The sequence below is a fragment of the Balaenoptera physalus genome (assembly GCF_965194825.1).
Source record: "Balaenoptera physalus genome assembly, chromosome: 2".
Taxonomy (NCBI): domain Eukaryota; kingdom Metazoa; phylum Chordata; class Mammalia; order Artiodactyla; family Balaenopteridae; genus Balaenoptera; species Balaenoptera physalus.
The window spans coordinates 63,400,889-63,427,236 of record NC_138883.1 but is presented as its reverse complement, the minus strand read 5'-3'; the positions used below and the strand labels follow the sequence as shown (position 1 = coordinate 63,427,236).

The window sequence follows — 26,348 nt, the reverse complement described above, 5'->3', positions numbered from 1 at the left end:
CAGGTTTTTTGGCCTGGCCCCTATTTAACGTCAGTCCTCAGAATCCAGCCCTACTTTTCAAAAGACTCGCATTGCCTGATGCTGGATCATCCGCAGGAGTGGCTGCAGCAACTCTTGTCCAGGTTTGTCAGTGGTACCGAGGGGGATGGCAGAGAATGCTGGCCTTAAATAAATAGCCAACATAACATTCTCTTCAAAATGCTCCTTAGTGTTGTCCCCAGGCCAGCAGCACAGGCCTTGTCTGGGATCTTCTTAGGAATGTGAGTGTCATGCTAGCCCCAGACCAACTGAATCAGAACCTGCGTTTCAGCAAGATCTCCAGGCCACGCAAGTGCACATTCAAGTGCAGGCTGAGTTTGAGAAGCTCTGAACTAAGCCATGGACATCATTTGTCATTAATTCAGTTGCTTTCAGGCTCAGCTCTGGAATCTAGGGGCACACAGAGATGCAAAAATGAACAGCACAGCATGCTGTGGGTGCTTGGTTTAATCCCAGCCCAGACGTTAGTTTTATTCTGAGCACAGTTTTGTTTCTTGTCACTTGTTGAAAGGGGGCCATGGGTCACTTGGGATATGAGATAAGAGTTCTGGTCTGGTGGGCAAATAGCTAACTAGGGTGTAATCTCTTGGTCCCCCTCCCCTGCCGCATTCTGCATTGGGGGCCTCTGATTTGAGCTCACATCACGTCTGCGCTTTGGCTTCCCATCCTGTCTTCTAAGTGCTTGTCTTCTTCTCCACCTGAGCAAGGAGCTCTTTGAGGCAGAGGCCATGACTGGTTCCTCTTTGTGTCTCTAGGACCTGGCACAGGGGCTGGAGAATAATAGTGCTTCATCATGCGATTGAATGAATGAGACAGAGCCACTTCTCTAGGAGGGAAACACACACAGGATATCCAGCTTCAGTTTCTGTGATGCTCCCTTGAAATGGGGAAATGACCTGGGATATTCTTGTCCAGGTCCCAGAGGTTGGGGAATGGTTCTTGGGTATGTTTCTGACTACAGTTCCACTCTGACCTTTCTTGCCAAATGAAATTTCAACTACACCTAGGGCAAGCTGATGAAAATCAGGAGGAAAGGGGGCGAAGGAAGAACCCATCTCACTGACTCAGTTCTGTCACCACTTAATCACTTCCAGTAGCAATTGAACTTTCAATGCAAATGCCCCCAAGCATCCAGTTTTGACATCTTCAGGCCCCATGTGAAGGTCTTCAGATTGCTCAGACTGGAATTTATTCCCTCTTTAAAGAAAAACCCTTCCTTCTGGAAATGACTTTGGTACATGTACCTATAAAGGAAATTTATCCTGAGGATGAGTTGGGCAGAAGCAATCAAGGAACTAAATTCAAGGAAGTTGCTGATGTGACTTTTATTTCCCCCTTGTGCCACTTCCCTCTTTCCCAAGACTCCCTTACTTCTACCTGTCCTGACAGGACCTTTAGCTTCTTGGAGAAAATCAAAGTGCATAAAAGGTTCCTGGTCTGCTGAGCTGTTTTCTTTGAAAACTTTGGTTCTCATTTGCTTAGAAATTTGAAAGGAAGAAAGTCTAAGGAAGACTTTCCATGGATTAGAATGTTTGTTTTAATTCTAAAATTTTTCTTTAGGGAACTCCAGGCTCCAGCCACCCAACCAATGGCATGAAAGAAAGAGGGTAGGTTTAAAAAAAAAAAGAAAGGAGATGGAGAAACAGGAAGACAATCCAGAGAGTAAAGAAACTGGGGCCAGCGACCTCCAGGTTTAAGCAGACGATGGAATCCACCCTGAGGGTTGGGGTCCAGAAGAGCAGAAAAGCTGAATGAAGACTGGCAAGGTGGGAGGCTGGGGCCGAATGGGTCAGAAGAGGCCCCTCTGTGAGCATGGAAGGTGACACCTCTACACAAAAGCCGGTCCCCAAGGAGGCCGAGGAAGAGTGGGTCACATCCCTTTGTCCTGTTTCTCCAACCTCCAAGCACAGAACTGGAGTGACTTGTACATTCAACACCATTACAGGGGGAAAAAGAGGCATGTCTGACTGAGACGCATTAAGACACATCATTCCAAAATTGGGAGCCAATTTCCAATCTTTGTTCTTTGAGATCGGAGGTGGATATCCCTCCCCTTACCCCTCTTACCTCTTCTGTGTGTCAGTGGAGAGCTGAACCTAACATTCATGCGTTAGATCATGTAACACCTGTGTGCAGGTGCTCTGAGAGGGACAAGGAATTTTATTGAGGGTCCTGGAGCACCTGAGAGAAGCCAAGAGTGGTAGGGGACCACCACAGTGCTCAGCTCCAGATGACTGAGCTGCAGGAGGGGGACAGAACTGGCTTTGACCAGACAGTTCAGTCTACAGTGATACTCTTTATATATGAAAGACCCACGAGGTATTGGCTCCTTTTCGGTCTGAGAGGAAGGTGATCATCATATTCACTTGACTTTGACATCATTTTGTGGGTCAGGGAAAGGATAACATAATGGTAATGTTTTCTTAGGCGTAAGCCGAAGTACATGAGTTGTATTGATACCCCATTCTGCGTTTTACAGAATGCCATAAACTTCCCTGTACTCCTCTTTCTATCTAGGCAAGAGATGCATTTTAGGGATAAAAACTTTGAAAGCACCTAAACCCAAACTTCACAAGTTACTGATGTCTTGTGAAATCATCTGCTTCTGTAGAATCATTCAGTAGAATTAGACTGAGCTGATGAAAAGACTCTTCCAGCCTTTATTATCAAATTTATACTTCAACAGTAAGAGAGGTTGATTTGCAGGTGGATGGTGTTTAAAAGCTGTTAACCACCTGAAGACAAGAGTGTATCAACTAATTTAACCACCTGCCTGTCCAGCAAGGTGACCCTGAACAGGACATTCTCTCTGGACTGGTTCCTTCCCATGTGAAATATAGAATGTTGTGCAATGGCTTGTATTTTTCTTGAGTACTGTGGGCCTGGCGCTCTGCTATACTTTTTACATGGGTAGTCTTGTGCAATTTTTCAGACAGCCCAGTTTATAAACGAGGAAACAGAGGCTCAGAGGTGGGCACCTGCTAACACTTGTCAGTGCAGTCCTATTCCTAAGCCCATGTCTTCAGGAACTTCCAGTATCAGAGGGGAGATCTTTCTCAGCTCTAGAAAATGTGGATTCAGCATACTCCTCTTGGCCAAAATAATTTCCTAAAGCAGAAGTCTGGTCCTGGAATAGTTTAAATCAAGAAGATGAAAGCAGGTGACAATAAAGAACCTTCCAGCTGTAGACCAAGTGGCCCGAAAATGGTGTTTCCTATAACCATGCAACGGCCTTCCCGCCCACGCACCAGGCCCCGGCCGCCTGCAAAGCCTGACTGGGAGGCTGATGTAGACAGTGGGAGAAGCTGCTCTCTGAAAGGGTTCCGTGGCTGCCTGCGGTGAGTTCTCCCACACAACTCTCCGCCTCCACCTGGGGATCGAATGACTCTCAGTGTAGGAGGCCGACAGCAGCCCGGAGCAAGTGATCACGATAATGTTGTTTGTAAAAATCTGTTTAATAAATATACATCTTAAAAGTACCAAAATAATTACCAACAAAATACACTATGTGCACTATTTACAGGAGGGTAACACAAACCTTGACAGGTAGCGACTTTTAACCTCACCCCACTGACAGGTTTAACAACACACCTGTTACACGTTACTCCATACAACTGGGCCCAGCCATTGAATCCATGGTGATTCAACCGAAAAGCACAATAAATAAAATATAGTCCTTTCATCAAATTTTGAATAACTTTTCCTCAAAACTCCACCAAAGGTGACATTTAAAAGAGGTTTTCTCTGAATTCCAATCATCCTTCTCGCCCCTCTTCCAAAGTTCATGAAAATAACAAAATGAGGGCTAATCCACCAGAGTAAAATGTTCTGGGCCAGGCAGTGTGCAGTGTGGTTATAAGTATATCCTTTTTTTTTTTTTCCTTTTTTCTTTTTTTTTAGAAAAATAAAACTCTTTTTTTGTACAAATATACAAGTCCATGTTCTTTTAGACACTTTCCGAAGCTCATAACGTCAGGCGCTGGCCTCCAAGCACACAGTCATCATAGGGCAGCTAAAAAGAGAAAAAAAGGTAGGTTAAACTTCCAGAGCTTTGCCAAGGGTACTGGGATGATGGTGAGGGCTGCTACTGGAAATAACTCAAGTATTCTTAGACTCCCTGTAGAACCTGAATATAAATTAACTGCCTGGGCTGAGGGAGTTTTCATTTAAGGATCCTCTCCTTCAGAAAGAGCAAAAAAAAAAACCAAAAAAAAGACATACTCTTGGGATACTGCTTAGGGACACTCAAGTTTGACAGCCTCATTATGTTGAGACCCTCAGAATAAGGAGGCGCTCTGGGGGCCTGAGAAGGTAGAGGGAGAATGGCCACTCTTCTTCCTTTTTGCAGAGCCACGAACAAGTTAATCGGAACTCACCTCATCCTCTGTGAACTCTGACTCCGTGTCATAGCTCTCCTCATCCTCGCTCTCGGGTAGCATCTGAAGGTTCTCTAGGGTCAGCTGGCCCAGCTGCTGCTGTATCCGGGTGCTTGGGCGGCCCCAGGTGAGCTGGTACGGGGAGTAGCCCTGGTAGGTGACCCTGTTGACGTCGGCCCCACACTTCAACAAGAGCGACACCAGGTCGGGATTCTGCAGGTCAACCGCGAGATGGAGGGCAGTTCGGCCATTGCAGGGCTCCTGAAACCAAAAAGAATTTGAGATGCTTACGGCTGAGTGTGGGGTTTCTGCTTGCAACAAAAGCACGGGATCATATGGAGGAGGGCTGGGAGCCTGATGCACTCCATCTGAAGGTGTGAGGCACTCACCTGTGCGTTGACATCAGCACCCAAGGACACCAACAGCTCCACGATGCCCAGGTAGCCATGAATAGAGGCCAAGTGCAGACACGTGTGACCTAGGGGACCAAAAGTAAGAAAATATAACCCCTTGTTTCAACCCTCACTTCTCAAGCAGAACCTTTCACCTATTCTTTTAAGGGACAAATTCTTCTGAATTTGAAGAACCCAGAATCTGGGTTCTGAATGGACTTTAGTAAGGCATCAAATAGGCCTTTATGAATACACGTGTTCTCAACTTTTCACATGTTGAGAGTTTAAACCTTGCTTGGACTCCTTAAGTCGGCCCACCTCTCCCTTCCCCACGTCACCTGCCCTCTGATGGGCAGGGCAGCCAGACGTACCATTGTAGTTGGTGGCTTGCAGGACGGAGTGGAGGTGCTGGGTCCCGCGGGGCTGAGTCAGGACTCCCACACTGGCCAGGCAGCCCTGCTCACAGGCAAGGTGTAGGGGGGTATTTCCTCGAAAGTCTCGGAGCTCAGGATCACAGCCAGCTTCCAGAAGTGCCCCAGCGATTTCTGGCTGGTTGGTGATCACCGCCAAGTGGAGAGGAGTCTGCAGAGAGAAGAGGGACAGAAAGTATAAGCCATGGATCCAACCTACAGTCTGTGTTCCCTTGAGGCCCAAGAGAAATCCTGGTGGTGGGTACTGCTCCTCCCAGGCAGGTCCAAGGGGCAAAAGGCAAAACACCAGAGGCCCCAGGTGGGCTTCATAAAGGCCTCCCCAATCAGTGGAATTTTCTGTCCTCTCTAGGATGTTGGCTGATTCAGATGTAAAAGGTCAGGTCAGATAATGACCAGGAATTGTTAATTTAGAAATCATTGGGAGGAACTGAGCTAGATCCAGCTTTATCACGGGGTCAGAGAGGCCCGGGGCCGGGTGAGCAGCGCACCTGCTGCAGGTTGTTCTGGAAGTTGAGAAACGCCAGGTCTCCCTTCACTTGGCGGACCACTTCCATGGTCAGCACCTTCTCTTCATGGATGATGGCCAAGTGCAGGAATCTGAGGGGAAGAGAGGGAAAACCCCGCAGGGCTGGTGAGTGCGCTGCGCGAGGCCCAGGGAGGCGCGGCCCGCGGGGGATTGCGCAAGGTCGGGGTTTCTGGAGGCCGAGGCCGCGGTGTTTTCCGCGAGGTTATTATGAGCTGAGTGTTCCTGGCAGGCGCCCAGGGACTTTCCGGGCCCCCCCCCGCTTAGGCGGCGGGCGCCGGCCAGACCGCCCCGCCCTCTCGCCGGGCCGGAACGCCCTGTACTTCCCCTCCCGGCCGCTTGGCGCCTGCCAGCGGGGCAGAAACTCCCGCCCCCCTTATGCAAGCGGGGACTTCGCGTCCCCGCCGCAGCCCCGCCCCCGGCCGAGGGGACCCGCACGGGGGGTGGTGGGGGGGTGTGTATGCGCGGCTGCAAGGCAGAGCTGCTGGACCACGGCCCCGGGAACCCGCCCCGATCCCCGATTCCCCGGTCCCCGCGCGCAGCCGTGCACCTTTGCACGGCCTCCGGGTCGGTGCACGGACCCCGGTCCGCCGCCGCAGCGCAGGCCCCACGCCTCGGGCTGCAGGCCTGGCGCCCCCGGCCCCGCCACCCGGGCCCGCGACACTTACGAGTCTCCGTCCTCGGTGACCTGCTGCTTCCAAGGCTCGGCGCCACGCGGCGCCTCCTGAGGCTCGAGGCGGATCTCCCGCAGCTCTTTCACCATCTGCTCGTACTCCTCGTCCTTCATGGAGTCCAGGCCGCTGTCGTGGCGGTCGTCCAGCAGCCGCTCCTTCTTGAGCGCGTCCCGGGGGCCATCCATGGCCCACTCCTGGCCGGGCTCCGCGGGCTGGAACATGGCGCGGTGAGGGCTCGGGCGCTGCTCCCCAGGTGCGCGGGCCAAGGGCTGCGCGGCGCGCTGGCTGCTCGCGGTGTCGCGGACCGACGGGACGGCGGGTTCGGACTGTTGTGGGCTCTGCAGCGCCGCCGCGGCGCCCTATAAACGCTGGCAGGGGATTTCTCCGGGGCGGGGTCAGGCGCGGGGAATTTCCAAGCCAGTCAGACCAGAAAAGAGAACTGGCCTCGTCCTCTGCTAGGGGGAAAAAGAAGCCTAAACCCCGCGCCCGGGTTCATCAGAGAAACTCCCTGCGATGAGCCACTGGGGTCATGTACAGGGAACTTTTTGATGAACGCTGAGTGGCTGGAAAGTCCTCCCGACCGGGCCCCCTCCCCCGGTACTTCCCTGCAGCCTGCACTCAGTAATCCTGACCCTCTGCAAGAAACCTTCTTTCCCTGGGGTTTCCCATGATCGATTTGATTTGGGGTCGTCTGCTCCTGAGATCCCAAGGACGCAGGCCTGCAGGGCGGTTCTCCATTGGGGTTTGCAGACCTGCAGGTCTTTTCCGGTTTTTAAAAAATTTTTTCTTTGATCATCTGAAGACGCGAGTGGAAATGTTGGCTGGGTATAGGGATTCACTTCCCCAAACCTCTCTGCAGGAAGGACGCACTGGCGGGTGGAAGGTCGCCGGCTGCCTCTGCGTTCCTGCCCATACCAGGCTCTTGGCAGCGCAGGGACGTGTAGCCCCCCAGCCCCCCACTCAGGTAGAAGTTGTGAAAGTTTTGGCGTTGAAAACCTAAATGCTTGGGGAACCCTCAAATCATTTCCTCGGGATTAACAATCCTGCTGACTGGGGGAGGGGCAAGCACTCTGCCCTGTGTGCGGGAAAACGCTGACTATGACCTTAATATTTTTCAAGGAAAGCGAGGTGTTAATCTTTGTAGTAGAGTTGTAGACACCTTGCAATAACAAAATAATTATTGAGGTCATTTTCCCTGCTTTGCACTGTGCTGCTGCAGAAAACAGATCTTTAACCTACTTCTGGGTGCCCAGCTGGGTGACTTTCCAGAAGCATTTGGAGAAGGTGGCTGAAGAATGGGTTGAGTAGTGCCTTATCCAAGATTGGGCCTTAAGCTTGGCTAAGAAAGGAACTGCCAGGCATACTGCAGGAGCTCAAGGCAGCCCCAGCATGGCCTTCATCCTGCCCCTGCTGGCTGCTTGCTCTCCTGCCTGGGGGAGGACAGCAGCTGGACCTATCCATGCCATATGGGTAGCCACTCCAGGCTCACCATCCTCGGGTCTCATCTGCAGAAATAGAACTTATGATCTCTGCCCCACCCCCATCTCCTAGCCAATGAGAGGAATGCATTCATCTGTTTCTAGAACTGGTCCAGGCAAAATAAAGCAACTTGGGTCAGAGTTCTTCAGAATGCGCCCTAGGAAGCCTCTATAGTTTTGCAGAGATTTCTGGTGATTATTGCAAACGTCTTCAACTTGACTGGCCGTGTACTAACCAACCCTTCACCTCTCCTCATCTCCCCTTTCCCCACTCCCCTACCCTCAATATCTGAATGTAGGAAATCTGGGCCAATGGGGGTGAGAGACAAAATATGAGGGGAAAAAAAGTAAAATCAAGAAATAAACCTTCAGGGCAGTAATGGTCACATACTAAAATGAAAACTTCCCAGGGATAGACACCGTATATCTGCAGGCATGTGATATACAAATACATAATTATTAGGCAAGGCGGAATGAGAACTCTAAGTAGGAGATCTCAATTCCCAGCTCTACCTCTAATTAACTGCATATTAGTTGGAGAGATTAGCTACCTTTGCTATGGGATACCTGCTTTTATAATAAAAAGATTGGATTTAATGCTGTTTAGATTTTTTCCCCAGATTAAAAATTGTATTACTTGACCACAAATGCTTGTGTAACTTTGCTAAGGGTGACCATGTCTCTTAGAAATATCACAGTATAAATTTTTGAAGGGCTCCAACACTTTCTGCAACACATTGTTAGTTCTCAGAACTAATCTTGTAAGAACTGTTGTTCCTACTTTCCTAAAAGGAAACTGAAATGCAGAGAAATTTACCTAGGCATCCCATGGCAGTTTATCTAATTTTTATCCCAACATAGTAATCATTTGGCCAAAGCAGTCATGGTATTAACACTTTTGAAAACACCTTGTGAAAATGAGACTGAATACACTGTAATTTGGAAGATATGCAAAGTATTTTCTACTCCAGTTGTTAGGTAAAATAGAGGGTAGATGTTCCCCCATCTGGGGATATTCACACCGATAAAAATGGTACAGAAATATCAAACTCTAAATTCCCACTTACAAAGGATACCTTAGAAGAGGATTATTAGCTGCAGGTTTAAAAATGATCATTGAAAAAAAAATCATGCCTAAGTCAAAAGTATCTCAGGAATAAGTTTTCTTTGCACCTGCTGTGATGGCTTTCTGTAGCTGAAGGCCTTGGGCAATTGGTGGTCTTTATTCCTGATTGTTTAGTGTGACACCTAGTGGTAAGAGTCAGGTCCAGGCGTTCTCTGATTTATCATGGTGCTTTGGAAATTTTGGGAGGTGCTGAGCCTTGATGACCTGTCCCTGGGGTGGGGATTCCCAGGGAGGTTCCTTTTGTTTTTCTGCAACCTGGGAGACAGTTTTGAATAACATGATCCAACAGGTTTTCCCTCTATCATATGCTCTATATGGTTTAAATCAACAAACATTACAACTTGGGTGGTAGAGAACATACTTGGAAATCAGAAAACAGATGGAGCAGAAGACAGCAAAACTGATTTTTGGTTTAGAAAGACCTTTGCACACTTAGAGTTCTCCCTACCTCATTATCAAGCATTTTAGCTAATCTTGACCATTTTAAAGATGTTAAAGCCTTTTAATGTCATTTGGCTTTTTTTGGTTGGTTTTTGGCCGTGCCATGCGGCTTGCGGGATCTTAGTTCCTGGACCAGGGATCGAACCCGGGCCCTGGCAGTGAAAGCTCGGAGTCCTAACCACTGGACCGCCAGGGAATTTCCCCCCCCCCCCCTTTTTTTTTTTTTTTTTCCTAAATGCAAAAGGCAGAAGAATGAATAAGTTAACCTTGAAGCTGCACAGGATACAGCCATAGGGAAGGACAGGATGGCCAGAGATGCTCACCTGCTTCAGTGGGGGCAGGAGCACCCCTGTGGGAAAAAGCACCATCAAGGCCTGGTGTGACCGCAGGCACCTTGTGCCCTCTTCCTGGGTGGGAGATGCGCAGCGTGGACTGAACCTTCTGCCTGGGGTGCCCAGTGGCCTGGCAGCATGGAGATTTTTCTATAAGTTCAACCAGGTGGTCCAACATATTTGGCTTTTCTTAAACATCGTGGGCACGATGTCCTGTGTCAGTTGCCAAAAATTGTTTTAGCCCCAGCAAACCAAACTCCCGAAGAAGGCTGCCCGTGGCTCACTGCAGCCAGGCTGGAAGAGAGAGGAGCCATGACAGAGCCCCAGAGGGCAAGCGAGTCAGGCGCGCTGCTGACGGACGCCCCGCTGTGAAATTCTGAATTTATATTTTGCCTCCAATCCCAGGCTTAGTTTTCTTTCCTCTTGTGGTGGTTAGCAACTGCATCCGTCCACCCCCGTCAGAACCTGGGGCTCCCAAGCTCTGGAGCTTTCCCCACAGAAAAACAGCTGTCAGGACTTTCATTTGTGGTGACCTGAAAATAAGACTGTCAAAGCCTTCAGGGGTTTCTTTTGCTGCAGTAAATCCTGCAATTTAAAGGGGGTCAAAGTTTTAAAGGGTCTCATTCTCAAATACCTTCCTATAGGGGCCAGGCAGTTTTCACAGATGAGCGAAGCCGGCCATGTGAGTCCAAGAGGGCGTGGTGGCATCTCTGACTGAGAGAGTATGTCCCTCACGCTCAGCTCAGACAAGTTTTGCCAAGCAGCACCTGGAGTTCAGCACTGATAGTCTGTTGTTAAAAAAAATCGGAAAATGGATTTTGATGTGAAAAATTTCAAATCTTAAAGCATTGTAAAAAAAAACCCAAACAAAATGCATTTCTGCATCTTTTGGCTAAATCGAGCCTGCAGGCCCTGAGTGTAGAACCTCTTTTTTCAGCCAAGGTACGATGTTTTCGTGGTGCTTTGGGGGAAGGCACCTGCCTTCCCCTCCCTTGGCATCATGGGGTCTCTGCTCCTCCGTGTAACTGTAACCGGAGGCTGGGGGTAGAGTGTGCCTGTCCAGGAAGTTCCATCTGCCCCTGCAGGCGGGGCTGGAATCACTAAGCCTGGAAAAGAGAGTTCACCCTCCCCCAAAAAACGTTTCAACCCTATCCTGTAAAATAAGTGTAACAAGTTCAACAAAGTTCTGATTTTTCTTACAAAGATTACTTAGGTTCTTTTAAACACTCAAATGCTTTCAATAAACATCTCCTTGAGGTGTTCCTGCTAGGCTGGTGCCTCAACCTTGTGCCCCGTGCCAGTTGGGTAACCGGCAGCTGCCGGGGAGGGAGGGGGCCTGCACGTGTCACCTGTGACCCCAATTCCTGGCTCTTCGTTTTCGCCGTTTGTCGGCAGTAACCACGTGGTCGCTAAAGGTGTGAGGGTGATTCGTGTTCTGTTGTGTTCAGAGAGGAGTAGTTGGATTAGGAAGGGGACGGAGGCTTAAGAGCCCACTGCTTCCTCTGCATGCCAGTACGTTTGCTATTTTGTCTTGGGTGTAAATTCACTCTGAGTTCAGTCAGGGTAGGAGGAGACTTAGCGCCAGGGCACTCCGACACAAAGGCCTGGTACTCTGCAGGATTGGGCACCTACGTGAGAGGAGGTCCCTGCCCTTGGGCACCATAAGCAAGGGAGAAGCTCATGATCCCTTTCAGCATCAGAGGCAAAAGCACCACCAGAAACTATACGGGGATGTGGCTATTTCTTCCCCTCTGTGGTCTAAGGTCTTGGGAATGGTGTAGGACAAAGGTAAACAGAATCATAGCTGCATCAGAGATAATCATAGAGGAATCATAGATTCGCTTCAGTTTATAAACAGAGTGAAGACTTAGGAACCTTGATCCTCAGCCCTTTCTTGTAATCACCAAGATAATGTCTTTCCCAAACCTCCTTTTAGACCCTCTGTTCTCTGGAGTAGAGCCCCAGATTACTTGGATAAATATGAAAAATTGAGATGTGTCTTGGAGTCTTATCTCTGAGGCTGTTAATGGGGGATACCTATAAAAAAAATCGATTCTGAAAGTTATTCTTAGGCTTTTTATTTTTATTTTTTCAGTTGAAGTATAGCTGATTTACAATATTGTGTTGGTTTCAGGTGTACAGCAAAGTGATTCATGTATCTATGTATATATATATTTCAGATTATTTTCTATTATAGGTTACTACAAGATACTGAATACGTTTCCTGTGCTACACAGCAAATCCGTGTTGCTTATCTATTTTATGTATAGTAGTGTGTATCTGTTAATCCCATACTCTTAGGCTGATCTTTAAATGCTGACAGCAAATGAGAGAGTAAGAGGAAGGGTCACAAACAGAAGCCACGAGCTGAGAGAAAGGGGGAAATCGGCCTGGAACATTTTTCCTTTGTTACTGGGTCTCAGCTGTCATAGTCCAGTCCCATGACTGTCACATATTCCCTCTGGCTAAGTCACTCAGCTTGGCTCCGAAATGCTCATCATTTCCTATTTCCCACAGCTGTTTATATAGGCCATGGTTCAGGGATTATTTTACCAAGAACACTGACATTTTCAGAAAATGAGGTAGATTAATGCATCATCAAATCTTTAATGCTAATATTTGAAAATTGGGCCATTTAGAAGAGAAGTTGAAGAGCATGGGAGATAGGGAATAGGGGTGCCCCTACCTTCATTGACTGAAACTCAAGAGGCTAGGGGAATGGGGTGGGGGTAAGAGCGTGCGTGCGGGTCTTGGTAAATAATCTACATGAACACGATGATGGAGAAAGGGCAGGGAAGCACTCGTACAACCTGGTCACAACGTTGGCTCGGCTGCCTTGAAGGGCTCAGATTCACCCCCAGGTGGCCAGGGCATCAGGGCAGGAGGTAGAGAGAAGGATGAGTGTTCACAGGAGAAAGAGGAGGCTACAGACAGGGCAGGAGCATGGAGTAAGGGGGGTTAGATAGGGAGCCACAGTGGAATTTTCTTTCACGAGTGGCAGAATCCAGGCAAGATAAGGAGCGCAGTATGGATGGTACTGCCTGCAGCGACATCTTCAGGTTGTCTGTGGAATAACTGTTCTCCGAGGACTCACATTTTTTTTTTTTTAAACTATTTATTTATTTGGCTGCTTCGGGTCTTCGTTGAGGCGCGCGGGCTTCTCTCTAGTTGTGGCGTGCAGGTTTTCTCTCTCTGTAGTTGTGGCACACGGCCTCCGGAGCCTGTGAGCTCTGTAGTTTGCGGCTCGCGGGCTCTCAAGTTGAGGCGCGCGAGCTCAGTAGTTGTGGCACGCGGGCTTAGATGCCCCGACCAGGGATCAAATCTGTGTCCCCTGCGTTGGAAGGCGGATTCTTTACCACTGCACCACCAGGGAAGTTCCCACATTTTCTTAAGGAGGGGATTTCAGGAAAGATGGCTGGAGGATGTGCTCTGAGACTGGGTATTTAGGTGTGACTACGGTGCATCATTTATCACAGCCCTGGGGAGAGCTGTGAGTGTCCCCTCTCCTGAAATCCCTAGAGCTGATCCGTTCAGTTTATCCTACTTTTGAAATGACTCCAGGGGCTTCCCTGGTGGGACAGTGGTTGAGAATCTGCCTGCCAATGCAGGGGACACGGGTTCGAGCCCTGGTCTGGGAAGATCCCACATGCCACGGAGCAACTAAGCCTGTGAGCCACAACTACTGAGCCTGCGCGTCTGGAGCCTGTGCTCCGCAACAAGAGAGGCCGCGATAGTGAGAGGCCCGCGCACCGCGATGAGGAGTGGCCCCCGCTCACTGCAACTAGGGAAAGCCCTCGCACAGAAACGAAGACCCAACACAGCCAAAAATAAATAAATTAATAAATTAAATTAAAAAAAAAAAAAAAGAAAGGACTTCAGCCCATCCCGTTTCCATTTCCACTCTCCCCACATTAGTGCACCCCCTGTCTTACCGTAGTAGCCTCTCAAATTGTTATACATTTACTGAACACTTACCATGGCTGGCACTTGATATACTTTATCCTATTTAATCTTCACAACCATTCTCTTAGATGGAGATCATTATCTGTTTTGAAAGGAATTTGAGGCTCAGAAAGGTTAAGTCACTCAACCAGAAAGCCAAAGCCAGCATTTAAATCCATCACCCCATGCTACCCTTCCCATTGTTCCTCTCCACACTCTAACAGTGTGGCTTGACTGTTCCTATTTAAAAGTTTTGCAAAGGTATTGGCACAAATTATATGTTGTATTTTCTGTAGTATTAAAAAAACATAGACGTAGCACTTGCACGTGGTTGAAAAAGTGGTTAAAAATTCAAGTAATATCAAAGGGTTACAGCGATACGATTAAATCTCCTTTTGCAAACACACATTTTTGTCCTGTTATTTCCTGTAACAGGACCTCTAGTGACCTACCATGACCTGCAGGACAGAGTCTGAATTCCTCAGGCAGCATTTACAGCCCTCCAGAGTCAGAGCCCGCCCAGCTTGGCCACCCCAGTCCCCGTTTCTCCCCTGCACCAACACTCCGCTCCAGGGGCTCTGGCCTGCTCCGGGATACGTCCTCTGCCATCCCTCCCTGCCCAAGGACCAACTTCTTCCCACTTCATTGTCAGGACCTACCCTTTCCAAGAGCTCTTCCTTCTCTTCCTCTCCCTGGAGTACTCTGCCCTCTTTTGAATCCTTCTAATTCTTATGGCCTGGCTTGCACATAGGGCCTGAGGTCACACTTTGCCTTGTACTGCTTAGTTATTGTTCAGTGTCCCCTTTTGACTCTAGCTTGATGCAAGGATATGGGGTGGAATGGGCACTGCTGGGAGGGGTGGAGAAAATTCATTTCTTCTGCGTCTTTCTTGTCCGGTCCATTGTCTAAGGCATGAGTATCCTCTTTTCTTCAGACCTAACATAATTGTTCTTTGACTCTTCTTCTCTGTTAATACCTCACTTTTCATCCAATCAACACTTCTCTATCTGGAAATTATCTCAAGAGCTCATCTGGTCCAGCTTCTGCCTTGGAGTGAGGTGTTATCATTCTCATTTTACAGAGGAAGGAGGCATTGTGGGAGAAAGGCTACTAGGAGGACAGAAGGCCAAAACAGAGCCATCGTAGAACTCAGCCCATCCGGAGCATTAATAAGAGGAGTGAAGATATTACAAATAGACTTAGATTGTGCCCCACTTCTCTTCTTTCTTCTCTACAGCCTGAGAGTAACCCCTAGGGTGGGACCCAGGATAAGAAGGCAGATGACTCCTCCTCAAAACCTTCAGTACAGAGATAGGTGAGGTCCTGGAGGCCCAGGCCAAGAGATCGAAAAGTAAGTTGAGGCAGAAGCTCTAGCTTAGAGGAATCAATAAGCACTTGCCTAGAGTATCCCCTGTGGCAAAAATCCTTCAGGGACATAGGATGAGGGGAAGGAGGCGGAATGGGAATCAATCTGGTTGATTAAGAGGTTGCCCAGCAGGGCAATGCCTCATCAGAACTCCCATCAATGGATGGCAAGGCTGAAGGCCCATGGACACATGGTTGGCTGGACCCAGTGGAGGGGTAACTGTCATTCCAGGATGATCTTTCAGAGGCAGCAGCATTTTCAACACAAAATATCATACCTCAAGAGCTTGACCTAGTTTCACAAAGCATGCACCAACTATAACATAATCAGTGCTTAAAACAAAAAGCCTGTACTAAGAATGATATATGGTGTGTAGTCTATCTGACTCAGGTAACATCTACAACAATTCATTTCCCAGATGAGTCTTCCTTAAAGAGGAAATCCTAGAGAGGAGTTTAGGTTATCCAGTGCAGGCTCTAAATCTCTGATCACAGAGAACTTCATTCAAATAACACTACATGTGAACATCCACGAAATAGTTTTATAAAAGTAGCACAGGGAGGCTATTAGATGCGTTAGCTGTCAGGGCATCTTTGCAACTTTCCACTGTTAAAGGTTTTACCTTTTCACTTCAAGTCTTTATTCTCACTTCAGGTCTAGCAATTTGTCAGGCCAGACCTGGGTGATTCATATTGGTAACAGCAGGATTGAAAATTAACACAGAGATATATGGGAGGGGTGCTGTCTGTAGGGTGTTGAACTGAGGCTAAAAATAGGTGGGGGGTTCCTGGGGAAGGCTCCTTCATGGCCACAGGCACCACAAAAGGAAAACTAACCGGGGAAATCTGCCCACAAGAGAGGACAAAAGCCCCCGCCTCTGTCATCCCTTTTGCCCCACAGGAGAAGCTCGAGGTGACAGTGAATTTGGTGATTTCAAAATGTCACGGCTCCCACAGACAGGCTGCCCTTCCTTCCCACCCCAGACTTCCGATCAGAGGCTTTCCCTCTGCGTAAATTCACTTTCTTAGCTCCTGCTCCAGGATCAAGCACAGACGTCTGTCCCTAACTACCTGTACCTATGTTTAGTCAAAGGACTGGTTAAGCTAAAGGAAATGTGACATATTGACACACTTGGCTAATATGAAAAAAGAAATCTCTAGAGAAAAATGTATTATATATAGAGAAAAAAATAAACATTAATTTGTCAAGCATTTATTAAGCACTTTTGTGCCAGGCACTGCTGGGGTCTGAAGGTACAAAGAAAAGAAAATAGGCTCTTGGCTCTTAGAGAACTTATAGGCTGGTGGGGAGATAATCAGGTACAGGAGTGATTTTAGTAAGGAGGCTCACGTTGAGATGTGAACAAAGTGCTCTGGGAGTGTAGAATTGGGGATGCTAAGGCGGGCTGGGAGGGTTGGTCAAGGACAGCTTTTTTTTTTTTTAATTGAAGTATAGGTGATGTACAATATTATATAAGTTACAGGTGTAAAATATAGTGATTCACAATTTTTAAAAGTTATGCTCCATTTATAGTTATTACAAAATATTGCCTCTATTCCCTGTGTTGTATGATATATCCTTGTAGCTTATTTATTTTATACATAGTAGTTTGGACCTCTTAATCCCCTACCACTATATTGCCCCTCCCCGCTTCCCTCTCCCCACTGTAACCACTAGTTTGTTCTCTGTATCTGTGAGTCTGTTTCTTTTTCTTCTTTTTAATTTTAATTTAATTTTATTTTTGGCTGCGTTGGGTCTTTGTTGCTGTGCGCAGGCTTTCTCTAGTTGCGGTGAGCAGGGGCTACTCTTTGTTGCGGTGCGCGGGCTTCTCATTGTGGTGGCTTCTCTTGTTGTGGAGCACGGGTGCTAGGCACACGGGCTTCAGTAGTTGCAGCACGTGGACTCAGTAGTTGCGGCACACGGGCCCTAGAGCATGTGGGCTTCAGTAGTTGCAGCGTGTGGGCTCAGTAGTTTTGGCTTGTGGGCTCTAGAGCGCAGGCTCAGTAGTTGTGGCGCACGTGCTTAGTTGCTCCGTGGCATGTGTCTTTCTCTGTCTGACTTATTTCACTTAGCATATTACCCTCCAAGTCCATCCATGTTGTTGCAAATGGCAAAATTTCATTCTTTTTTCTGGCTGAGTAGTATTCCATTCTGTGTGTGTGTGTGTGTGTGTGTGTGTGTGTGTGTGTGTGTGTGTGTATCACATCTTCTTTATTCATTCATATGGACACTTAGGTTGCTTCCATATCTTGGCAATTGTAAATGATGCTGCGGTGCACATTGGGGTGCATGTATCTTTTCAAATTAGTGTTCTCATTCCTTTCGGATATATACCCAGGAGTGGAATTGCTGGGTCATATGGTAGCTATTTTTAGTTTTTTGAGGAACCTCCATACTGTTTTCCACAGTGTCTGCACCAATTTACGTTCCTACCAACAGTGTACAGGTGTTCCCTTTTCTCCACATCCTTGCCAGCATTTGTTATTTGTGTTCTTTTTGATGATGGCCATTCTGACAGGTGTGGGTGATAAAGGACGGCTTTTAAGGAACAAGTAGGAATTAGTTAGAAACGGAGGGAGAAGGACGTGCCAGGAGAAGGGAAAGTCTGTGGCAAATCATGGAGGTGTGAAACAAGCAGTTGTACGTGGCTTGGTGTGTGGGGGGAGAGATGAGAGTGTCAGGCAGGAAGGAGATGGGGCAGGGCCACGTGACCAAGCAGAGAAGCTGGGACAGCACCTTGAAAGCCATGGAGAGCCACTGGGGGATTTTATTTTATTTTTTTAAAATTTTATTTTCTTTTTTTGGCCGCCCCGCGTGGCCTGTGGGATCTTAGTTTCCCGACCAGGGATTGAACCCGGGCCCCCTGCAATGGAAGGGCAGAGTCCTAGCTACTGGACCACCAGGGAAGCCCCTGGGTGTTTTCCATGGTGGCGGCCATCAGTGTGCTTTGGAAGACTGTGTGGCAAATAGACTGAAGTGGGTTAGGCATGAAGCTGGTGACCAGTTAAAGGCAGTGACTGGAAAGTGAGGAAGAGAGATGGCTGACGAGATCCAAGAGGAAGGATCTACAGGTCTTGGTGCCTGACTGGCTGAGAGGGAAGGAGAGAGGGAGGCATCTACGAGCTCTCAGTTTCTGACCTGGGCTACTTAGTGGCAAAATCGGAGGAAGAGTGGGGTGGGGGAAGGTGATGAGTTCTCTCTTGGATGTGTTAATTTGAGGGGGTCTGGGGGTTACATAACAGGTGATTGAATGTGGGGATTTCTAAGAGAATAAAATATTTGGGAGTCATCGGCTTATTTGAGAAATAGCTAAAGTCAGGGTGAGGACAAAGCCACCCGGAATCGTGTGCAGATTTTAAGAACCAAGATGGGAACACCAGAGTTTAAGGAGTGAGCTGAGGCTAAGAAGCCAGCAGAAGAAACTAAGAACAGCCAAAGAGATGGGAGGGAAACCAGGATAGAGGGCTGTCCCAGAAGCTGAAAAAGGTGTGAGGTACAAGAATATGGTCATTGGAAGAAGTGTCCCGTGTGGCAAGATTGTGTGTCTGTGCAAACTGCTCACCAATTCAGGAAACTTGAGAAAAGAAAGCCCAGACTGAAAGAAAAGAAAGTTTTACTTAAGATAGGTTGTTGAATTACTCGCTAATATACAGTTACAAGCCTAACGAAAGGGGTCCTTCAGGGCTGTGATTGCAAGATTTACCATTAGTACATTAAAAGCATGTAAGAGGGGCTTCCCTGGTGGTGCAGTGGTTGAGAATCTGCCTGCCAATGCAGGGGACACGGGTTCGAGCCCTGGTCTGGGAAGATCCCACATGCCACGGAGCGACTAGGCCCGTGAGCCACAATTGCTGAGCCTGCGCGTCTGGAGCCCGTGCTCCGCAACAAGAAAGGCTGCGATAGTGAGAAGCCCACGCACCGCGATGAAGAGTGGCCCCTGCTTGCCGCAACTAGAGAAAGCCCTTGCACAGAAACGAAGACCCAACACAGCCATAAATAAAAAAATAAATTAAAAAAAAAAACCTTACAGATATTAAAAAAAAAAAGCATGTAAGAAAAATTTAGCAGCTCTTTCATTTTGTAAGTGAAGAGAGGGAGGTAGATGAGGTTAAGGGGTGTAACCAAGGTCGCACAATTAAATATACCAGGACTAGAATCTACATCTCTAGATAATTTAGCCCTCTGCTCTTTCCTCTACATCAGTGATTTGTTCTCAAACTGCAGCTTGTGTTAGAGTCACCAGAGGACTTTTAAAACACGGATTGCTGAGCGCCACCCCTGGAGATCTTCATTCAGCAGGTCCTAGGTGGGGCTCGAAAGTGCCTTTCTTCCAAGTTCCAGGTCCTCTATTGCTTCTGGCCGGGGACCACACTTTGAGAACCACTGCTCTAGAGGCCTCTTCATCTCTAACACTTAAAAGTACTAAGGATTCTAGAAAGCAGCTAGGTTTCTGGATGCTTAACCGTTCTCTAAGAAACCCTCCTTAGAATATTAATTTGCTTAGAAAGAATACTTTCTTCATGTGAGTCAGGGTGTCCTTCTGGAAAGTATGAATACGGAGCTGAACTTGATTCATTCAAAGTTCTGTTCTGAGTGCCCACGCTGTTCTAGACACTCTTCTAGGCATGGGAGATAACAGTCCAAAACTCTGCCCTCAGGGAGCTTACCTCGTGCAGGAGACAGAAATGTACTAGATAAATAAGTAAAATACAGAATATACTGGTGAGAGTGCTTAGGAGAAAAATAAGTCAGAGAAAGGGGTAGAAATGTCAGGGCAGGAGGACATGTTGAAATTTTAAGCAGGGTGGCTGGGAAGATGAGAGGGCAAACAGTGAAGTAAAGATCTGAAGGAAGGGAGGGAGTGAGCCGGGTGGCTGCTGAGGGGGAGAACCGCGTTCGGTGAGTGCAAAGGCCCTGAGGTGGGCGCTCTTGGACTGCAGGAGGTTAGTGTGGGTGAAGCGGGGTGAGTCATGGCAAGAGTAATAGGAAATGAAGTCAGAGATCTCAGAAGGCCAGATCAATGCCGGGATCTCAGGAATGGCTTTTTCACGTTTAGGAAATCCCTCCATAAATTGTTGCTCCATTTCTCTTATACTAAACTGTACTATCTACTTCTGAGGGGATATTAGGTCCCAAAACTTGAGCTGTGGCTCTCCCAGCACTGAAGGGTTATAGACGTTCCCTCCACAGAGTGGCTAAGGAGTTTGCTCGGCTGCTTGTTTTCCCCAAACAGTTGAATACAGACCGGTCTGCAGAGACAGTCCTAGGAGGAAATGTGTTTCTCTGACCACCTTGTCTGGGTATCTGTGCACTGTCCCATCCCCCCTTCCTCGTCCACGCCCCGTCCCCACCCCCTCCTCTTCACTCAATGCTGAGAGAATTGCCCTGGCAATGTCTGCCACATTTTTTCTGAATTACAAATGACATTGTCTGCACTTCTGGGAAAAATGGACCCCACCCACATGAGCCGTGGGCAGTGGCTCAGACCTTCAGCTTGTCCGCCTGCATTCTTTTTATGGTCAGGACTTTTCGGTCCCGGCCCACCTCACAACCACCTGTACTGGGGAAAGAAAAGACCCAGTGCATTATAGGACAGCCTAGGATGTTTGTCTTTTTGGAAGATTGCTGAACTTATATTCAAACATATAGAAGGCAGACTACTAGGCTTGATGGATCACTGTTCTAAGAAAGTTTTGCATTTTCTTATGTTCTCACACACATAGTCTGGAATAGAACTGGATCTTTTGCACAGCAAAGTGTTTGACTGTTGTCTGTAGAGTCTTGGGCTAGGTCCTACCCCAAAACATAGGACTAAAAAGATGCAGTCCTGGGCTCTAAGGGGTTATATCCTAGGCCTCTGAGACTGGAGAGGTATTTATGAGAATTAATGTTTTCATGTTGGTACAGTATGCGAGAAATATTTTCTAGCAGAACAAAAGAGAATTCTAAGCTTCCCTCACAATCTGGTTTTGAGTCTTCAGACACCACATCTGTTTCCTTGAGTGGAATATAGTTTTGAAGCCCTATTGGCAAATTATCAAGTTATCTGTGGGTAAAGATGATAAAGTATTGGATTTAAAAACAGATGAGTTTTCACCAATGACTTCTTTCTTTCCAGACTTGAATTTCAGGCTCTTAGTGGCCCACATAGAGTAGAGGGTGAGTTTCTGGAGGTGAGTTTCCCCACCTTTTTGGAACAGCTCTGCTGTCCCACCCAGAAAAATATACCATGTGCGGGCTGCTCTAAGACCCTAGGTGACTGGTCCTGCTCCTAGAGTCTGGGGGCTCTCTGGGGCAGGGACATTTTTTCGTTGATCCCTAGAATCTTAGATCGTGGGGGCTGAAGTGACCTTGAAGGTCAGTTTGTCCAACTATTCCTTTTACGTTTAAAGCATGTCTCAATATCCTCACCAAGCGGTCTGGCAACTTTGGTAAAACACCTCTAGCATTTGCACCTAGGAATGGTATTAGGTGATAGAGGAGACCCAGTTCCATTTACTGAGGAAGGCCTTTGTGCAGGAGGTGAGTTTTGATGTGGTTAATCTTCTCAGTTCAAATGTAAGTCAGTTCAATTAAAAAAGAGGAAAAGGAAACTTGGCTAATGCCGCTTTTCTTTTGCCAAATGAAACAGTATTGTAGATGGAGAATCAACAATATCTTTTTGGAAAACAGCTAAATGGCAAGCGCCCTACACTCATATTTCCCTCCTAATTAAAAAACAATCCCACAAAAATAAAAAAAAAGAAAAACAGTCCCAAATGCCAGACCACAACAGCAAAAGGCTTCATAGTGCCTCCACCCCAATAAGCCCTCGTTCCTTGTCTCCACCAACAAAAACAAATTTTATGGCCCAGTCTTTACATGAATCACTCTGTGGAAATGATAGCAAATGTAATAACCCCAGGCAGCTGCAATTATCTAAATGTCTCCCTATTAGCCATTTTAATGGTTGAAACCTTATAATCAAATCAGAGTGAATGCTAATTGAAATCTAATAGAGCTTACATCCGTGTGATTAGGTATCAGAATTTGATTCCAATATTGTTAAATTTCAGACAAGGCCCATCAAGTCACACTAAAAATAAATTTTATAACCTCAGTGGCAAAAGGAGCTGGATTCTTTCAATAAACAGGGATCAAATTCGAACTGTTTTGTACTGTGCCAGCGCCACCTACCGGGACTTAGTGGAACTGCAGAGACAATCTTTTCTTGGAAGTGGGGCGCAGCTGCTTGTCCTAATCCAAGAGGTTTTCTGAAAACTAAGCAAGAGAAACTCCCCACATTTGTAATTCTGTGATTAAATATGACTAGTGATCATGGAGAATATTAATAATGATTATTTCTGGGAGGGTGTATGTTGGCAAGAACTAAAGTTGGCTGGACTATGTGAGACCAGATAACGGAGTGCCGCTGGGTGAATGGCTGGAGAAATGAGCTTTAACACTCCCCATGTCCCAGCTGACTCCGTTCCTCCCCTCCTCTCTGCTAACGGAAGATTCACTTACTGTTTGTAATACCTCTGGAATAAATAACATGTATGGAATCTCTACTGTGGTATGAATACAGTCTCAAAATCCCGTTGAGTAATAGAAGTATAAAATGCGGTCCCTTCCTCAGAGAGTTTACAATCAGTTCTGTGAAGAGATTAGAGAAAAATACACGGTACCTTATAGTAGCAATTAAGGACTGACTTTTGTCATACAGTAGTCTGCTAAGAAACAATGCTTGGGATGTAAATTTTTTTAATTGAAGTATATTTAATTTACAATTTTGTGATAGTTTTAAGCATACAGCAAAGTGATTCAGTTATATATATATATACACACATCATATATATGTATGTGTATATATATATTCTTTTTCAGATTCTTTTCCATTATAGGTTATCACAAGATAGTGAGTATAGTTCCCTGTGCTATACAGTAGGTCTTTGTTGTTTACCTATTTTATATATAGTAGTGTGTACATGTTAATCCCAAACTCCTAATTTATCCCTGCCCCCCCCTTGCTATCCCCTTTGGTAACCATAAGTTGGATGTAAATTTTTTGAGGCTTTGCATGTATGAAATGCCTTTAATCTACACTCATGCTTGAGACAGTTTGGCTAAATAAAGTATACTTTTCTCTCACTTGGTGAATGCCTAGGGAAACTTGATTGTAAAATATATGCCCCAGGAATTTGAGAGGTAGTAGAGGGATGGTAAGTCAAATTTGTTGCTTAATTTACTAACTGCATAGAAACTTAAGGTCTGTATATCTGCATACTGGATTAGGCCTGAATTAGCCCTGATTTTTTTCAAACTTTTAAAATTGTGAAATACACATAACGTGAACATTACCATCTTAATCATGTTTGAGTAACAGTTCAGTGGTATTAATTACATTCGTATTGTTGAGCAATGATCACCGATCACCACCATCCACCTCCAGAACTCTTTTCATCTTGCAAAACTGAAACTCCACACCCATTCAACAATGACCCCTTATTTCCCTCTCCCCCCAGCCCCTGGCAACCACAATTCTACTTTCTGTCTCTACGATTTTGACTACTCCAGGTAACTCATACAAATGGAACCATACGGTATTAGTCTTTCTGTGACTGACTTAGTTCACTTAGCATAACATCCTCAAGGTTCATCCATGTTGTAGAATATGTCAGAATTTCCTTCCTTTTTAAGACGGAAAAATGTTCCCCTGTATGCATATACCACATTTTGCTTATTCATTCACCTGTTCATGGACCCTTGGGTTGCTTCCAAAATTTAGCTATTGCAAATAATGCTGCTGTGAATGTGGGTGCATAAACATATCTTTGAGACCCTGCTTTTAATTCTTTTGGGCATATACCCAGAAGTGGAATTGTTGGGTCATTTGCTAAGCCTATTTTTAATTTTTTGGGGAACCACCATACTGTTTTCCACAGTGGCTGTATCATGTTACATTCACCCCAGTAGTGCACAAGGGTTCTAATTTCTCCACATCATTGCCAACATTTATTATTTTGGATTTTTTGATAGTAGCTATGCTAATGGGTGTGAGGGGGTATCTTACTGTAGTTTTGATTTGCATTTACATAATGATTAGTGAGGTTGAGCATCTTTTCATGTGCTTATTGGCCATTCAAATATCTTCTTTGAAGAGATGTCTATTCAAGTCTTTTGCCCATTTTTGAATCAGGTTATTTGTTTTTCTGTTGTTGTTTAGTTTTAGGAGTTCTCTATATACTCTTGATATTAATCCCTTATCGATATATGATTTGCAAATATTTTCTCCCTTTCATGGATTGCATATTCACTCTGTTGAAAGTTTCTTTTTTTTTGGTGGGGGGTGTTACCAAATTGCTTTATTTGAAGGAATGGTACAAAAGAACTAAGTAGATGTTTTGGTACAACCTATAGAAAAGGTAAAGTTAACCCCTTTACCAATATGCATGCACTGCCTTGGTGACCAGGGAAGTCACTCAGTGGGTATGGGAAGCTGGTCTCAGCCTTAGCTCTTGTTATCATTGTCTCCCTGAGTGTGCTTGTCAAAGAGATACTCTTCCATGCCAGATTTGGGGGCCCCATCTTGTGCAGATCGGTTTTGTGGTCACCCAATTCTTTGGATTACACCTGCTCTTTCAGGTAATGACTCTCAATGAAGTCAACAAGTGGGGGTTGTTTGTGCAGTGGCCAGTTTGTGCAGCTCCAGTAGCAACTGATTCACGCTTCCCAAGTGTAATACACACTCCATTGCATTCACCTCGTTCTCCCAGTCCTCATGGTCTGGTTTCTTGATATCCTGGAGGAAGATGTGGTCACCTCATTGGTTCTGCAGTTTCATCAGTTTCTCAGCTGATGAGAAACCCCTCATGAGATTGGTGAAGAAACTATTTGGCAAAGTTCTTCAAAGCTACATTATTGCAATCGAAGTAATAAGACATGGATAGGTAGAGGTAGGAAGCTTAGGGCTCCAGGTTGATCTGGCAGTTGATGGTGGTCTTTGAGTCCTGGTGGTAGTTCTGGCCCACCAGTGAGGGACCTCGGTGGTCAGGGCAGGTGGCGAGGAGAGACGGTGATGGCTGCCCCGTGCTGGAGCAGCAGCGGGGGGCCGTGGGGCAGTCTGAGAGCACTGTGAGGAGGGGGCGGAGGGCTGGATTAACGCCTGTTCCGTCCAAGCACAGTTGAAGAAGGAAACCATAGTTGGTTGAAAGCGTCCTTTGATGCACAAAAATTTTCAATTTTCATGAAGTCCAACATGTCTATTTTTTTCTTTTGTTGCCTGTGTCTTTGGTGTCATATCCAATAAACCATTGCCAAATCCAGTGTTGTAAAGCTTTCGCTGTCTTCTTCTAAGAGTTTTATGATTTAGGTCTTAGGTTTAGTTCTATGATCCATATTGAGTTAATTTTTGTTAGGTAAGAGTCCAACTTCATTCTTTTACATGTGGCTATCCAGTTTTCCCAGCACCACTAGTTGAAAAGACTGTCCTTTCCCCAATGAATGGTCTTGGCACCCTTGTTGAAAATCAATTGACCATATATGCAAGGGTTTATTTCCAGGTCTCTATTCTACTCCTTTGGTCTATATGTCTATCTTTATGCCAGCACCACTGTTTGATTACTATAGCTTTGCAGTAAGTTCTGAAATCAGGAAGTATGGGACCTCCAGCTTTGTTCTTCTTTTTCAAGATGGTGTTGGCTCTTCTGGGTCCCTTGAGATTCCATATGAATTTTAGGATGGCTTTTTTCTATTTCTGAAAAAAAAATGGCATTGAGATTTTGATAGGGATTGCATTGTCTCTGTAGATCTTTTTGAATACAATGGGCATTTTAATAATATCTAGTCTTCTAATTCATGAACATGGGATGTGTTTCCATTTATTTATGGCTTCTTTAATTTCTTTCAGAAATGTTTTGTAGTTTTCATTGTATGTCTTTAACCTCCTTAGGTAAGTTAATTCCTAAATATTTTATTCTTTTTGATGCTGTTATAAGTGGAACTATTTTTACAATTTCCTTTTCAGTTTGTTCATTATTAGTGTTGAGAAATGCAACTGATTTTTCTGTGTTGGCTTTGTATCCTGCTATTTGCTGAACTCATTTATTAGTTCTAACAGTTTTTTTGAACACTCTAAGGGTTGTCTATATACAAGATCATATCATCTGTGAACAAAGATAATTTTACTTCTTCCTTTCTGATTTGGATACCTTTTATTTATTTATTTTCTTTCTATTCCTAGTTTGTTG

General features: G+C 46.1%; 1 protein-coding gene and 1 pseudogene across 2 annotated transcripts; both read right to left on the bottom strand.

Annotated features, from left to right (window-relative positions):
* Positions 1-3,473: 3,473 nt before the first annotated feature.
* Positions 3,474-6,786, bottom strand: NFKBIA (NFKB inhibitor alpha). Its single transcript, XM_082449917.1, has 6 exons — positions 6,430-6,786; positions 5,727-5,835; positions 5,179-5,389; positions 4,805-4,893; positions 4,416-4,676; positions 3,474-4,051 (listed from the first exon to the last, which is right to left on the bottom strand). The coding sequence occupies exons 1-6, from the start codon at positions 6,654-6,656 to the stop codon at positions 4,004-4,006; spliced, it is 945 nt and encodes a 314-aa protein (XP_082306043.1). The 5' UTR covers positions 6,657-6,786; the 3' UTR covers positions 3,474-4,003.
* A 2,932-nt stretch (positions 6,787-9,718) lies between these two features.
* LOC309655080 (ferritin heavy chain pseudogene) lies at positions 9,719-25,331 on the bottom strand (annotated as a pseudogene). Its single transcript has one exon. The product of its transcript is annotated as a ferritin heavy chain pseudogene (transcript).
* Between the last annotated feature and the right edge of the window lie 1,017 nt (positions 25,332-26,348).